We start from the raw sequence: 15241 nt of genomic DNA on the forward strand, positions 1-15241 counted from the left end.
ACCTTTTAATTATTCATTTAATGCAAGAACAAATCCTTCTATATCAGCAAGCTAACTTTCCAGGAAGTGAAAGGCTATAGTTTCTATTAGCTTGGAATCCCCATAAATGATGTAATTGTTAGGCAGGTTTCTGAACTGTCCATAGCCCACCAATGAGATCAAAATCTATTATGATTAATGTTATAAATGATGAGTATTTATGTGTGCTTGCAACAATAATAATACAGTGTAATGAGAAGATTATAATGCATAATAAGTATGTTTATAATGCATTATAGACATGGACTCCATAGAATGTGTTACCAAAAAGCCATATAACATGATAGGAGCATTAATCAGCCTGTCTGGTTGTGTTTCCTTCTGCTTGTATTCATGGGTGTGTTTGAATGAAGTCATCACGGTGTGACAGACGTGAGCTTTTCACTTGTCTCCTCCCATCCCTAAACTCTGCCATTCACACCCAGTCAGCCTGCACTAATATACTGACAGAGCCTTCATTCAAAGCCGTAATGGAGCTAATTCTGTTAGCCGAGGCCTTGTGGATTGTATTTTTTATCATTATGACTTTATATGTCTTTTTTACTTTGACAGATTTAACAGATGGTAAAATAACAGACGGGCACATACACCCATGCATGCACGCTTACTTACTGAGAACATTTGTGCTGGATGTTTATTCATCTATTAATTTACTTACTTATTTATCTACACACACACACACACACACACACACACGCGCACACACGCGCACACACACACACACACACACACACACACACACACACACACACACACACACACACACACCCACACACACACACACACACACACACACACACACACACACACACACACACACACACGTACAGTTCCTTGCTGTCGATATACTGAGGAGCCTTGCAATGTGAAATGTCACCCCGTCTGCGATCACCTATTCCACACAGTGGTGATAGAACGAGCTAATCAGCACATTATTGGCAAAGGTTCCTGTCAGAAAATGACGATCGTTTGAGACTGTCTGGATTAAATAGACTTTTTTTTTCTTGTCCGACGCTGCTAAACACCTTGCCTTTAATTAAACATTGATTTTCCTTTAGCACACTTCTCATTGACAAATGGCATGTTGCTCAGGCAGCACCAGCCATAATAATATTTGTAGTTATTAATGAGCGGCTGCTACTTTCCAGGGGAAAAACATCCTCATAAGATTATCTCTTGAATGCCATTATGGCTTTGCCTAGGAGCAGGTAGTTAACTATGAAACCCTGGGTGTGACGTGCTATTGACCGTGGCTGGAAAACAAAGGTGTTGGGTCATTATACAGTCTGACATACGGAGAGAATGATTTCAAACTAAATGCATTCTTGTGTCCCTGGAATGAACCTGGAGGAGAGGAGCGGTAAGAGTGAGAAGCCAAGTTGGATTCAAACTGAGAAATAGCTTTCTATACACAAAATAGTACTGAATATTTTATAGTATATGCCTTTTAATCAATATATTCTTAACATTACGAATACGGTATATAGTTATTCATAAATCATTTCTCTTTGTGTTATTAAATCTTGACACCACCAAAATCCCCTTGACAGCACACATGTGGAGCTCTATAAAGAATTTAAAAACTCACAAATTCTCTACAGAAGCAAAAATGCATAACCTGAAGAAACAACTTTAGTCAGTAATCAGTTTATTTTGTGGTTGTTAGAGAGAGACAGAGAGAGATAGAGAAAAAGACAGACAGGGAAGACAGGGAAGGCAGGGAAGAGGGGTCACGGGTGAAAAGGAAAGCGGGAAAAGGGAAGGAATAAGGGAGAGAGACAGAATGCAGGAGGATTGACCAGGGAATGAAGAAAGGGAAAGGGAGGGATGAGAGAAATCGAAGGATGGAGTGGGGGCGGGCGCGGGGGGGGCTCCGTGACATCACTCACTATTAATGAAGACATCGGGTCATCAGTCATCACTGATGAATAAATCACTTTGGTCACGCCTCTCAGCCAATGAAGACAGCAGTCCGCTGGAGCGTGGCCAATCACACGGCTTTATCCGCCCTCCTGGGCCACAGCTTGTTCGGCCTTCATGGGACTCAAGGTTGAATTAACATAGTGGGGGGTACGCCGCTACACACGCAGACACCTATTATTATTTCTTTAAAGTTCAAAAGGGACATTGTGACATTTACCAACATACTGGCTCCAGTGCAACTATCCCTCATAGGATTTAATGGAGAAACCGCCTGTCCAGTGACGGTCCAGTCATGTGACATGCAGGGCAGTAACATGCAGGTTTTCATTCCAAACAGACATTACACCAGGACATCAGTACACACCAGTATCACTGTAAGTAAGTAAGTACATTTTATGGACCCTTACACTGGCCCACACAAACACACCAGGACTACTACTTCTTACTGCAATGTTTGTGATTCATTATATTGCATTGCTTTTATTTGCTTTTAACCTGAAAGATGATTTATTTTAGCCCCGCCCTATCCCTGCTCTACCTCAAGAGGCCTTGCCTTTTGTCAGGCCACAGTTGTCAATAAGAAAGGTTCTTAAAGGCATAGTATGTAAATTTGCCCTGTGTTTACAAAACAAAACAATAAATATATATTTTTCTACCAATGTCCCTCTATACCAGGGGTTAACAGTGATGGAGCTGTTTGTCCTTATCACCCCTATATAGTACCGGTAACTTTTCAGAAAGGCGACAAGGAAAGCAGATGGAGACAGGCGGCCATTGGGTAAAATGATTAGATTATATTTAGTCAGACATGACATAAGTAGGGAAGGTTATGTATCACAGGTGTCAACGCATCATCGGTCGGGTCTCTCTCACAATGATAGAACGAAAAGACTGGGCTTTTACAGGGCCCGTTATCAGTTAGGTAACATAAACATATGACATCATGGAAGACACATGGAGCATCCAGCCGTGGAGGTGTAATCCTGCCATTGGTGGAGAGTGATGATGATGATGGTAGATGATGAAGATGACCCGCACCAAAGGGTCTGGGTCAACACTTTGACCTCGGCTTTTGACCGGTCACTGGTCACTCGGTGGCACTGAAAGAATTGTTATGCATTGGAGAAGAACACCGAGATGTAGTGTTCTAAAAACATTCCTTTTAACTGGCAATATTGACATAACTCGAGGAGCCGACAGATAGCCACAGAAAGCCTGTAGCCAGCTTGACCTTGCATATGGAGGAGAATAGGAGACAATAGAAGCATATTTACAGTAACATGACTGGATTAGGCCAATATGACACCATTATATTAATTTGACATTTAAGCAGGTTATGACACTAGACAAATTATAATCAACAAGAATAACTAGAACAACTCTATCAATCAGTATGGTGTGTTTACCTGCAGAAACACATTGCCCTCTTGCTGTAGTTTGGTGTTTTCACCTGTTTATTTTGGTAGACAGGGATGTTTTTGGGCAACCAAAACAAACAGTGAAAACACCAAAGATCGAGAGGGCAGTGTGTTTCTGCAGGCAAACACCACCACCCTACTCCAGACGCTGATGACTGCTGGTGTAGAGGGAAATGGGGTAAAACATGTATTTATTGTTTTGTTATTCAAACACAGGGCAAAATTTTAACTTGTCTACCTGGTTAAATAAAGGTAAAAACGTACACACAGACACCACAGACACTATACCAGTACACCAGACACACTCTGTTCTAGATCATTACACTGACTCCCCGTCTGTCGAAGAATTGATTTAAAAATACTGCTCTTGGTCTATGAAGCACTGAATGGTTTATAGGGCCAAAATACATTTAGGATCTTGCACTATACTATATCCTGAATCCAGACCTCTCAGGTTGTCTAGGACAGGTCTGTTTCTGAACCCAGAGTCAGATTGAATATGAAGAAGCAGCATTCCGTTTTAGTTTTAGTTTTGTTTTGCCTATTATTACATTCACAAAATTGGAATGCAAGCATTTCAGTGGATAAAGGTGCTATAAAAAAAAGCTTAGTTTTAATGGTTTGATGTCACCACCAGTCTTTGTAGAAAGTCTGGTTTGAATGTAAGAGAGAAACAACATCACCATCCACACTACACTGTAAAATGCTGAATGTTAATATACCCCTGATAGTGTAACCAAATGGACCCTTACAGTTTATACATTAGTACAGTGGTTCGTAAACCTTTTCTGGATCAGGGCCCACTTGAAAATCATGAAAGCATTCGCGGCCCACCCATTGGATCACTTAACGGTCAAATGGATAAACATAAACATGCATTTTCAAAGCGTGTTTATTTTAATGATCGATTGTGTTGCGACTTGGAACAAATTTCATTTGTCAAAAATACAATGACAAAAATTAGACTACTAAACTGTGCTTTTGATCAGAGTCATGTATACAGTGTGTGGTATTTATTTATTTTGTTTATTATTTTGGTGTCAGCACTGGAAAAAAGTTGTTCTTTAAATTGTGTCTGAATAATCCCGTGAGGGATGGGCTGTGAAAGGCAGCCAGACACGAAAATAAAATTGTTCATTCATTCCGACAGTTTTTTTTTTTTACATTAATTATTTATTTTATATATTATTAATGTTATATTATCATGAACGTCTTAGTGTATTGTTAATTATTTGGGGGCCCACTTTCAATATCCTCAGGGCCCAGTCCCAGCCCACAGGTTGAGAATCCCTGCATTAGTACACTCTCTGAGTTACAGGGAGGGGGGGGGGGGATTCTGAAGGTTCTGGTTCAATCCCAGGTTTAGTGTCAAAGTGTCCTTGAGCAAGACACTTACTGATACCCCTAACTGCTCCTGATGAGTACATGGCACTTGTAGAAGTCTGTTATCAGTTATTGCCATATACCAACACCACTTCCATAAACATGCTATAGCACTGATCACATGATCACAACTGCACTAATCCAGTCATTCTCAACCTGTGGGCCAGTGCCCACAATAGCCGCGAGGATATTGCAAAAGTGGGCCCCCAAATAATTTGAGATAAATAATGTAACATAAATAATGTTACTTGGTAATATACTTGGTTGGTTCCATTGATCCAAGCCAGAATGCAATCGTTTGATTGATCATTAAAATAAACATGCTCTGAAAATGCACGCAGCCTACTTTCATGATTTTCAAGTGGGCCCTGATCCAGAAAAGGTTGAACCTATCACTGGCCCACAGTCATATCATTGAGGTTTCTTGTCACTGGAAACTTGTCACATAGTGATGAAGAACACTTGTCCATTTGTCTGACAGCTACCATAAAGAGATCTGCTTACCACTGGACCTCATTTATTAATAATGTTATGAATATGTGTGTGAGTTTAAGTTAAAGATGGCCTTTTGCTCTTGACAAATACATGTACCCTGTCTCCTCTCTGATTCTCTCTCTCTCTCTCTCACCCTACCCCCTTTCTGTCTTTTGCTCTCTATTACTGCTCACCTCCTCTCTCTCTCCCTCCCTCTCTCTCCCTCCCTCCCTCCTATACCTCTCTCTCTCTCTAAGTACCATCATCTATCATAAGTGTCTCTCTCACCCTTTGGTCTTCAAGGTGCACCTGTCCTGTTTTGGGCCTCAAACAGCGGGCTCTGGAGAACCCGACATTCATCACAGTTCAAATCCCTGCCTCTCTCTCACACACACACACACACACACACACACACACACACACACACACACACACACACACACACACACACACACACACACACACACACACACACACACACACACACACACACACACACACACACACACACACACACACACACTACCGCTACCGCTACTGCTAGTGTGTGCCTGAGAGACAGAGAGAAAGCTTGAGTCTTTTTGTGTGTGTGTCTGTGCATGTGTGTATGCGTGTGTGTGTGTGTGTGTGTGTGTGTGTGTGTGTGTGTGTGTGTGTGTGTGTGTGTGTGTGTGTGTGTGTGTGTGTGTGTGTGTGTGTGTGTGTGTGTGTGTGTGTGTGTGTGTGTGTGTGTGTGTGTGTGTCTTCTTGGCACTTTAAACACTGTCTTGTCAGTGTCTTATACACAGTGGGTGTGACCTCTCTCTGTACACCGTCGCTCTCTGTTATTTCTGTCTCTCTCCATCTCTCTACTCCTCTGTTTTTCACCCCTTTTCTCTCTCCATCCTTCTCTGCACACTCTCTCTGCTGCTCTTTTCTCATGCTCTCATTCTCTCCCTCCTCTTGTCCTGTTTTTCTCATGCTCTTTTACCATCTCTCTACCTATCTTTCTGCCTGCCTGGCTACTTAATTTATCCATTTGTAACTCTGAGAGTGTACAAATCCTTCCATTTGGTTCCATTTGTACACACTCAGAGTTAAACTAACACTCAGGATTTTACAGTATACTCTCAGAGTTAAATTACTGGTGATTTTCCTGTGTGCCTGTCTATACCCTCAAGTCATACCTCCACACCACAAGTCATGCTAGCTCTCTAATCAAATGTCATCACATCCTGCCATGTCTACTTTCTGAACTTATGTGAATAGATACTTTGTTCCGACACTTGTTGGAAGTTCATGTTGATGTACAGTATATGTTTAAAGGATGTATAAGAACATAGGACTAAGGTTGGGGGCTGTTTTTGTACAATATGAATAGATTTAGCACAAAACATTTGATGTCGATCTGTAGTCTTCCTTTGTTGCTTGCAGTGTGCATGTGACATCGATAGTTCTCTCCACCAGGCCAGAACGGCTGGCCCGGGGTGGGGATTGTTTTCACTCTGTGAGTCTGTCTTGTCTGTGGGTCTCTGAGTCCAGGACACCGCTGGACCGACTGGAATGAAACTTTACATACACACTCCCAGTAGGCCACTTTTTCAAATCTGCCTCATGGAGGCGTGGCTGCATTGTAATTGACAAGGCCCTACCATGGACTACCACAGCGATCAGGATAGAGACATAGCAATGCGTATCCCCAACTCCCACCCTCTGCACAAATATGGTCACTTCTGCCACAAAGACCCGCCATGTATCCAAGACGGCGATTCAATTTGTTGAACTCGAGGCTTCAGAATGGGAATCCACTAAGCAATGGGTGATTTCATATTGACTGTCCATATTTTTGTGGTGTGGCTCCTAGGGGACGAGTCATCTAGAAATAAGTCTGTCTCTGTGTGTTTGTCTGATGTTAATCTCACAAACCACTGGACCGATGATCAGTGCCAAATATTTTTCTCATTTTGTTAATTCAAAGTCTTCGATCCACCGTCTTTCTTATACTGTCAAATCACAAGTTGTCTCAAGACATTTACATTGAGCAGAAATGTCATCAATATGGTCATCAACCTCGACCTTGTGTTTACCATCTGGTTATTATGAAGAGCCGCTGGGCATAATAGTCTGTAAATGTATGTAAAACCACCGAGAACCAACTAGAGAAAACAGAGACATGGTCTTCATTGACCACTATACCTAGCATAGCCTCTTGCTAGTGATAGGCTCTCCCACTGCTAGCGTTGTAACGACATGCATCTGCGCTTCTTATTAGCCAAGCCACACTGAGAGGCCATTTCACACAACTGTTCCTGTTCACATGGGCACCTATCCAAGTGTGTGTGTGTGTGTGTGTGTGTGTGTGTGTGTGTGTGTGTGTGTGTGTGTGTGTGTGTGTGTGTGTGTGTGTGTGTGTGTGTGTGTGTGTGTGTGTGTGTGTATGTGTGTGTGTGTGTGTGTGTGTGTGTGTGTGTGTGTGTGTGCGCGTGCGTGCGTGCATGTGTGTGTGCATGCTTGTGTGCGCCTCTGCCTGGCATTTTACACCTGATTTAATCCTTCTCTATGAAACACATTGAGTTTCCTTGTGTAAGAACTGTGCTGGTTCACACAGAAACAGGGTAGATTAAACTTGGGGACAGAGCAGCAGAACATCACTGAGCTATAACAGTCAATAGGCCTAAACTACAGTCATCAGAAAGAGCACTTCAAGCTAGCACTACCCATTACTGCCAATATGTATTTTGGTGGTTGCTACATTTAAATTTTTACAGTTAACATTTAGCTGAAGCTCTGGGGCAACTTAAAAACAAATGCAGATATAAGATAAACTTAATCACCATATTACAATACAACCAGTCAAGTCAATTTAACGATTGTACTGGCCACTGTTGGTTAAAAAACGAATTAACTAGCTGAGGAATTAATGTCTGCTGAATTTTCTGAATTCAATCTTCTGCCATTTGGCTCAAATGTTTAATTTCCTCATGCGAAGGTTCAACTAAATTAATAGGAATAGTTTAGTTGAACCTGTCTGTGGTCAGAGGCCGGATGGTGTTAATCAATTGCCATGTTGGACAGCTTGCACATACTGTAGCACCTTCATGCACCTTAAGTGCTATAGGACCAATGGATTGAATGTCTTGATACTGCTGCTATCTTTGATTCTTTATTTATTATTTTTTATACCCTTGTCATTCCATATTATGTTTATTATTATTGCTGCTAAATGTCATGAGGAAACCAGAACAAAGGGATTTTACTCTTCTGTCCTTAAAGAAACCTTGCTCTAAAACAGTCCACTAAAGATCCTCAGACCTGGAAAATTCAGGGAAGTGAATTCCCCTCAAACAACTCTGGTTGAGATATCTTTGACTGGGCATGGCACTTAACCGCCTCCAAATGCCTCAGCAAAGCTGCTAAGTGACAAATGTTACAGAACTGTTTTTTTTACTGGGCAAGCTCCGTACTGTGGCCAGCAGTAGAAGACTGTGGTTGTTGGCTATTGGGAAAACTCCTTGTGACCAACAACAGCAGACTGTCATCGAGGGAAGCTCCCATGTGGCCAATAACAGTAGACTCAGACTGTCATAGGGAAGAACCCAATAGGATACATGTGATACTGGAAGCTTGTGTGATTGTGTACTGTAACTGATTAAGCTGTTCTGTTGTTCAAAAACTGCAGTCAGGGTGAAACATAATAATAACCTTACTTTATCTACTTTTTCAAGTACACTTCAGACTTGAGATTTACATGATAGACAGTTAGACATTAGACTTTTGTTTAAAGTAAAATAGTACAATGAGAATTATTATGTAAAACAGTCATTCTGGCCTTACTGTTTTGATATAATGTCCTGAGACTTTGGAGTGAAATAATATAATAACAAGAATTGCTTGAAGGAAACCCTATAAGGAAATATTTGAATATAATAATAATTATTAATTATTAATTATTATACTATTATTGTTATTGTTATTAATTATTACTATTACTATCATTATTAATTGTTATTATTATTAGCATTCTAGGTATTGTTATTAAAGGTAGGGTAAGTGATATATATATATATATATATATATATATATATATATATATATATATATATATATATATATATATATATATATATATATATATATATTTTTTTTTTTTTTTTTTTTTTTTTTTGTTAAAAAGGTTCAATACTATATTCTGATAGTAATCATTGCTACAGAGCGTTTGTTCGGTCACAGGGGTCTCTCCAGCTCTTTAGTAAACAGAATATAGTACATTTTCAGGTAGGTGACACATTTTAAGCCAATCAGGAGAGAGCACTGAAAATGCATTTTCTGTTTAATAGAGAGCTGGAGAGATATTGGATTTTAATTTTTCAATTATTTGAATAATTGCAAATCACTTACCCTACCTTTAAACTAATGTTACTCTTTTGGTGAACTAGCCTACTGCAATACAGATCGTCTGAAGAAGTGGGCAAATCAGCAAGTGTTTATTTTATTCATTGGTATATTAGAGTCAGTAGCTTACATGCAGTAATAGGGTCTACTATATTTTCAATCAGGGCAGACAGGGCGCCCTGGAGTCACTTGGCACATCAAAGAACCCAACAGAAAGTTCGCTCTCAAAGGCGACATAAGACATACGTGAAAAATCGAGTGTTTCTCGATTTCGGCGAGGGTATCGGATGAAGAAACCGACATCCGTCAGCGTTGGATGTTGAGTGGAGAATGAAAAGGGCAACTCTGAAAAGATCCAACAGGAGGCGTGTAATCAAATCTCACGCAAGTAAATTACGAAATAAACCTGTCGAAAGACCCCGTCAGAGCCTCCGAAAGGGTCGTGTTTGCAGATGGTCGCTCTTAAAACTTACTAAAACAGTCATTCGTCTTTTTTATGACTTATATCTTTGCCTTGTCTATGTTATTAGAAATTGGTTCCATGCATGCATTCATTCATTATATCTTTATTTAAGCATGTTCTGTGGGCCTACAAGTACCCACATAAAGGTGCGGTGTCTCTGTATAGGCTATAGCTAATCTTAGATTGATTTTGATTATAATGTATTCATAACATGTTGGATATAATTAAATACACCCTATCTGGAGGACATGGTGTTTCGGCCTACAATCAATAGGCCTAAACTACAGTCATCAGAAAGAGCACTTTAGGACTAAGGTTGGGGATTGGCAGTACCCATTACTGCCAATATGTATTTTTTAAAATATTTCAACCGTCTTGGTCTTCTTCAGGTTAAAAAGTGAAAAAATAAGGAAAAAAATACGTCAATACGTCCTTTAAAGTTTAGACTTAGAGGCTCGAAGTCTAAACTTCACACACACACACACACACACACACACACACACACACACACACACACACACACACACACACACACACACACACAAACCTTCACGCCATCCATGGCGTGAACATTTTTAAAGGGCACAAATGTGGACACACACATTTTGTCGTCTGGTTTGTTAACGTTTTCGACTGTTGGAAACTTTTCAGTATACATGGGGCTGGTGACATGCACCCATGTTGATCATATCCGACATGACAACTCTTGGATTGAATAAATATATTTATTGAGCATAAATATATTGAGCATGAATATTCATACGCATATTTGGTGTCCAGGCTCTGTCTCATTTCATTAATTCCCTGTAAGCATGCAATATTATAATAAATGATTTGCCAAAAAGATCTTACAGGGAATGAAATAGACCCCCATAAGGGAATCATATAGAAACAATCAAACAAAGCATACAGGTCCAGGTGGATGCTGGGGTGGTGGTGCACAAAAAAACTTCACAGAGCAGAGCGCAGAGAGCAGCAAGATGGCAGCGCAGCAGCAGAAATAATGAGCAGTGATCAGGGAGGTTTAAATAGCCCGCTCCAATCAGATGGAGTGAGCATGTGACTATAGCAGCTGATCACGAATTGGTGCTGAACTAGCTCTGCACTTCATAGTGACATAATGATTTTAGAATATCAATTTTATGTAAAATATAAATGTAGGCTATTGTCAAATGAACATATAAAGGGTAATGCAATGAATAAGTTAACCAAGTAAATTCTATGGGTAGGCTAATCTTATGCATAAAGTAGTACTTCGTTAAACTATACTACCGTCAACTGCCCTCATACTTCCCTTTGTTTACTGCTGAACATAGAATTTTACTCTCATACACCGTTGGGATGTATAGCAATTAAAAATACATTTTTGACTCTTGAATAAAACTGCTCTGGATCAGTGTCTCTCAAATGAGCCCTAAAGCGATTATGAGGTGTTTTGTCATGGCCATGGGTCATCCACAAACAACTTCAATAGAGGAATATTGTATCAAATATGTTGTATATCATTATGCATGTGTAATAATTACATTACAATAAGATTTTATTTAATTTATATTTAATGTATTTAGTGTCTTTAATTTAATAATTAAAGTACTGCTTTTTGTCATACTATTTATTTAGCCTATTTATTATTATTAGGCCTAGTATATGTTTACATAACCTCCAAAGACGTCTTTGAAAGAAGAATACTAACACCCAACATCATGCCTGACTATAGTGACTACTGATATGTGCATGTGGCTTGGAGTGTAAGTTAACCTATGACTTGATAAATATACTGCTGTTGTCATGGCTGCCGGCCCTTTGCTTCTGAGTTATTGCATGGGAGGGGGCTTGGCACAGCTAAAGGCAGGGAGCTAGAGATTTGATGCCCTCCTATGTCAGCCCCCCCCCCATATCCCTCTCTCTCTCTCTCTCTCTCTCTCTCTCTCTCTCTCTCTCTCTCTCTCTCTCTCTCTCTCTCTCTCTCTCTCTCTCTCTCTCTCTCTCTCTTTTTTCTCGAGCTATCTGTCTCAACCTTCTAGTTGCTGCCTAAATCAGTTACTATAGCCTACAGTAAAATCCTCAATGTTAATTTAACTGAGTGTACAAATTGACGCTTTATAGGTCAATTTCTCACTTTGTAATTGTTTCTTGTTGCTTGTTTATTTCTTTCTCTCTTCGGTGGCTATTATAATGCTGATATAATAATAATAAAAATAATAATAATAGACATCTCAAGGCACTCATTTAGTGCTCTCTCTTGTTTTTATAAAAGGGCAGATCCAGTCTCTGACAGACAGAACACAGAAGCATTCTCATTCTCCGTTAGCATTATCCAGTTTCTCATTTGCCACGTGTTTTTTTCTGTTATAAATAAATAAACGTGAACGAATACAATCATGTGTCTTTCCAGTGCAAAATAATTGATATAGTTGTCGCGGGCAGGCCAGAACCGAATGGGCAAAGCGTTAACTTTAAAAAAAAAAAAACAGTAGGCCTACACAAGAAACGCACGGTGCCAATTACGCACGGGACTGCTTGGCGTGCATGCAAATGCGGGTATAACATTACGCAGAGAAAAGTATTTGCTTGTTTTTTTGTGACAAATTATCTAATTACGCTGAGAAAGTGTTAAGTGGACCCTCGTTCTAATTTGACTCCGCCCTGTCGGCCATGCCCTCTAATTACCGCTGCCCCACTCCTCGCGCTAAAGTCGGCACGGGGCTGCATCATATTCAATGAGTGACAGAAAGGAGAGAGCAAAGTGAGGGCGGTGTGAGAGAGGGAGAGAGAGAGAGAGAGAGAGAGAGAGAGAGAGAGAGAGAGAGAGAGAGAGAGAGAGAGAGAGAGAAATGCAGCCAGTGAGTGTAATTGATCACCTAGCAGTCAGTAATAACTTGTTAGCGGTGGTCAATCGTCGCTGCTTTTGGTGCATCGCCGTCCGCCGGATGGTTTGGTCTTGTGGAGGGTCGTGCGTCACCCCGGAAAGAGTGCATTGAAGACGTGCTGGGACTTTAACGGGAACTCCAGAGTCTCCTTCCATATCCCTGCGGCAAAGCGGCCAACATGCGGTGGCACGGGCACCTGTGATATATACAGAGGCTTTTCTTGACGCCTACTCTCATACTCCACAACTTTTTGTATTTATTATTAATTTCAACCGAGCTGTCGCTATTTTTGAAGTGCTGCTATATCTAAAACACCTTCACGCGCAGACACGGATAGCAAAGTGCCACCCGATAAATAAGCCACCATGACCTCCAAAGACGACGCGAAATGCCCCACGGTGATGATGGAGGAGCGGAGACGCAGTCCGCTGGACCACCTCCCGCCGCCGGCCAACTCCAACAAGCCGCTGACCCCCTTCAGCATCGAGGACATCCTGAACAAACCGTCGGCCAAACGGAGCTACTCCATCTGCGGGGCGACGCACCTGCTCTCCTCCTCCGGAGGAGAGAAGCTGCCGCCGGCGGCACACAACAACCTCTCCAGTCGGGCCCTGCTCAGCCAGACGTCCCCTCTCTGCGCCCTGGAGGAGCTGGCCAGTAAAACCTTCAAAGGACTGGAAGTCAGCGTTCTACAAGCAGCCGAAGGTAAGGGCGAACAGGAATTACTATACACTGTGTTATAGCCTATATTTTAGGCCTATTTTATTTCGTTAATCCTGTACTTTTCCTGCCTTGGAAATGTAATTTCCGAATTTTGGTTTATTAATTGCTCATACATTATAGGGTTTTTACGAAGTGGTCTGTTTGAATTTTTAGAATTTTGTGTAGGCTACAATGCAATGTGTAGCCTATTAATGCTAAGAAGACAAGCTAAACGTATAGTCTTCTACATTATGGGTTGAAGCGTAAACAATTTAAATTGTTGCTATAGGACATAGTCGTGGCTTTGGCGCATTAATCATGTGCGTTTTCTATTTTGGATGTAGCCTAATTTGTGAACAGGTATTGACGCAAGATTTTAGCATAAATTGTCTAAGCTTGTCAAGTGTTTTATTTATTTAGTTTATGAGTTAGTTAGCTCATTACAAAGTCCTTGCGTTAATTAAACTGAGTGTAAAAAATATCTTTCTAGTGTTGTTGTGGAGTGAATTGCCGAAATAATTGTGTGGGAAAAAATACAGAATGAAAAACAGATCCATTGTAATATTATAATATGATAATATATTAGTAATATAATTCAGCAGCAGCCTGAATGATAGTCTCGTTTTACGCACATGCTACCGTTTAGTCCGCGTGTATTTATTATCTTTTTAATATCTGAATTTGTATTTGTAGTTTTGTTTGTTCATTCTGTGTTTATTTTTAGGCCATACACCTTACATGTCTAATCAACACATACTCTTGTCTGATATCTGCTTTTACGCGCAGGAGCCAACCAAAATAGACTGTAGTTTAGTTTATAAGCACCTTTACTTCCCAATTCCTATTTCCTCTCCCTCACTGGTCTCTCCTTGCAGGCCGGGACGGTCTGACGCTCTTCGGCACGAGGAGCACTCCGAAAAAGCGTCGGAAATCGCGCACTGCCTTCACCAACCACCAGATCTACGAGCTGGAGAAGCGCTTCTTGTACCAGAAGTACTTATCGCCGGCTGACCGGGACCAGATCGCCCAGCAGCTGGGCCTCACTAACGCTCAGGTCATCACCTGGTTCCAGAACCGACGGGCCAAGCTGAAGCGGGACCTGGAGGAGATGAAAGCGGACGTGGAGTCGGCCAAGGCCGTGGGAGTCGTGTCCTTCGAGAAGCTCGCCAAGCTGGCGGAGCTGGAGAAATGTGCGGCTAACGGGGCGAGCCCCGGCCTCGGCAAGCCGGATTCCCCCTCCCTTGGATCCAAGTCCAAACACCAACACAAACTGCACATGTCTCCCTCTCCGCCCCTCTCGTCGCCCTACACAGACCGCTGCTCGGAGGACGAGGAGATAGACGTGGATGACTAATTATTCTCTGATGTCTTTTCATTGGCTGTGTTTTGCCACCTGCGTCTGCAGTCACAACAACAAGTAAACAAGACAGAAGTCTTGAAGTGCCAATTAACGCAATATCTTTGCAGGCAAGGAAGGACTCTGCTCCATGGGGGGGCTGATACAGTAGGCCTACTGTAACACACGGACTGCTATGTCGCCATGCTAACAGTAGGCCTGCGTATTAGTGTGTAGGCGACTGTCATTGCATTGGTTTAAG

The 15241-nt window shown here is 41.3% G+C and overlaps 1 protein-coding gene across 1 annotated transcript; it reads left to right on the plus strand.

Annotated features, from left to right (window-relative positions):
- Positions 1-13306: 13306 nt before the first annotated feature.
- On the plus strand, positions 13307-14997 carry lbx1a (ladybird homeobox 1a; the record flags this gene model as incomplete). Its single annotated transcript, XM_080449633.1, has 2 exons — positions 13307-13646; positions 14519-14997. 2 exons carry the CDS (start codon positions 13307-13309, stop codon positions 14995-14997), a joined length of 819 nt encoding a protein of 272 aa, XP_080305759.1.
- Between the last annotated feature and the right edge of the window lie 244 nt (positions 14998-15241).

Source organism: Gymnoscopelus braueri (genome assembly GCF_963280865.1).
Source record: "Gymnoscopelus braueri genome assembly, chromosome: 14".
Lineage (NCBI taxonomy): Eukaryota > Metazoa > Chordata > Actinopteri > Myctophiformes > Myctophidae > Gymnoscopelus > Gymnoscopelus braueri.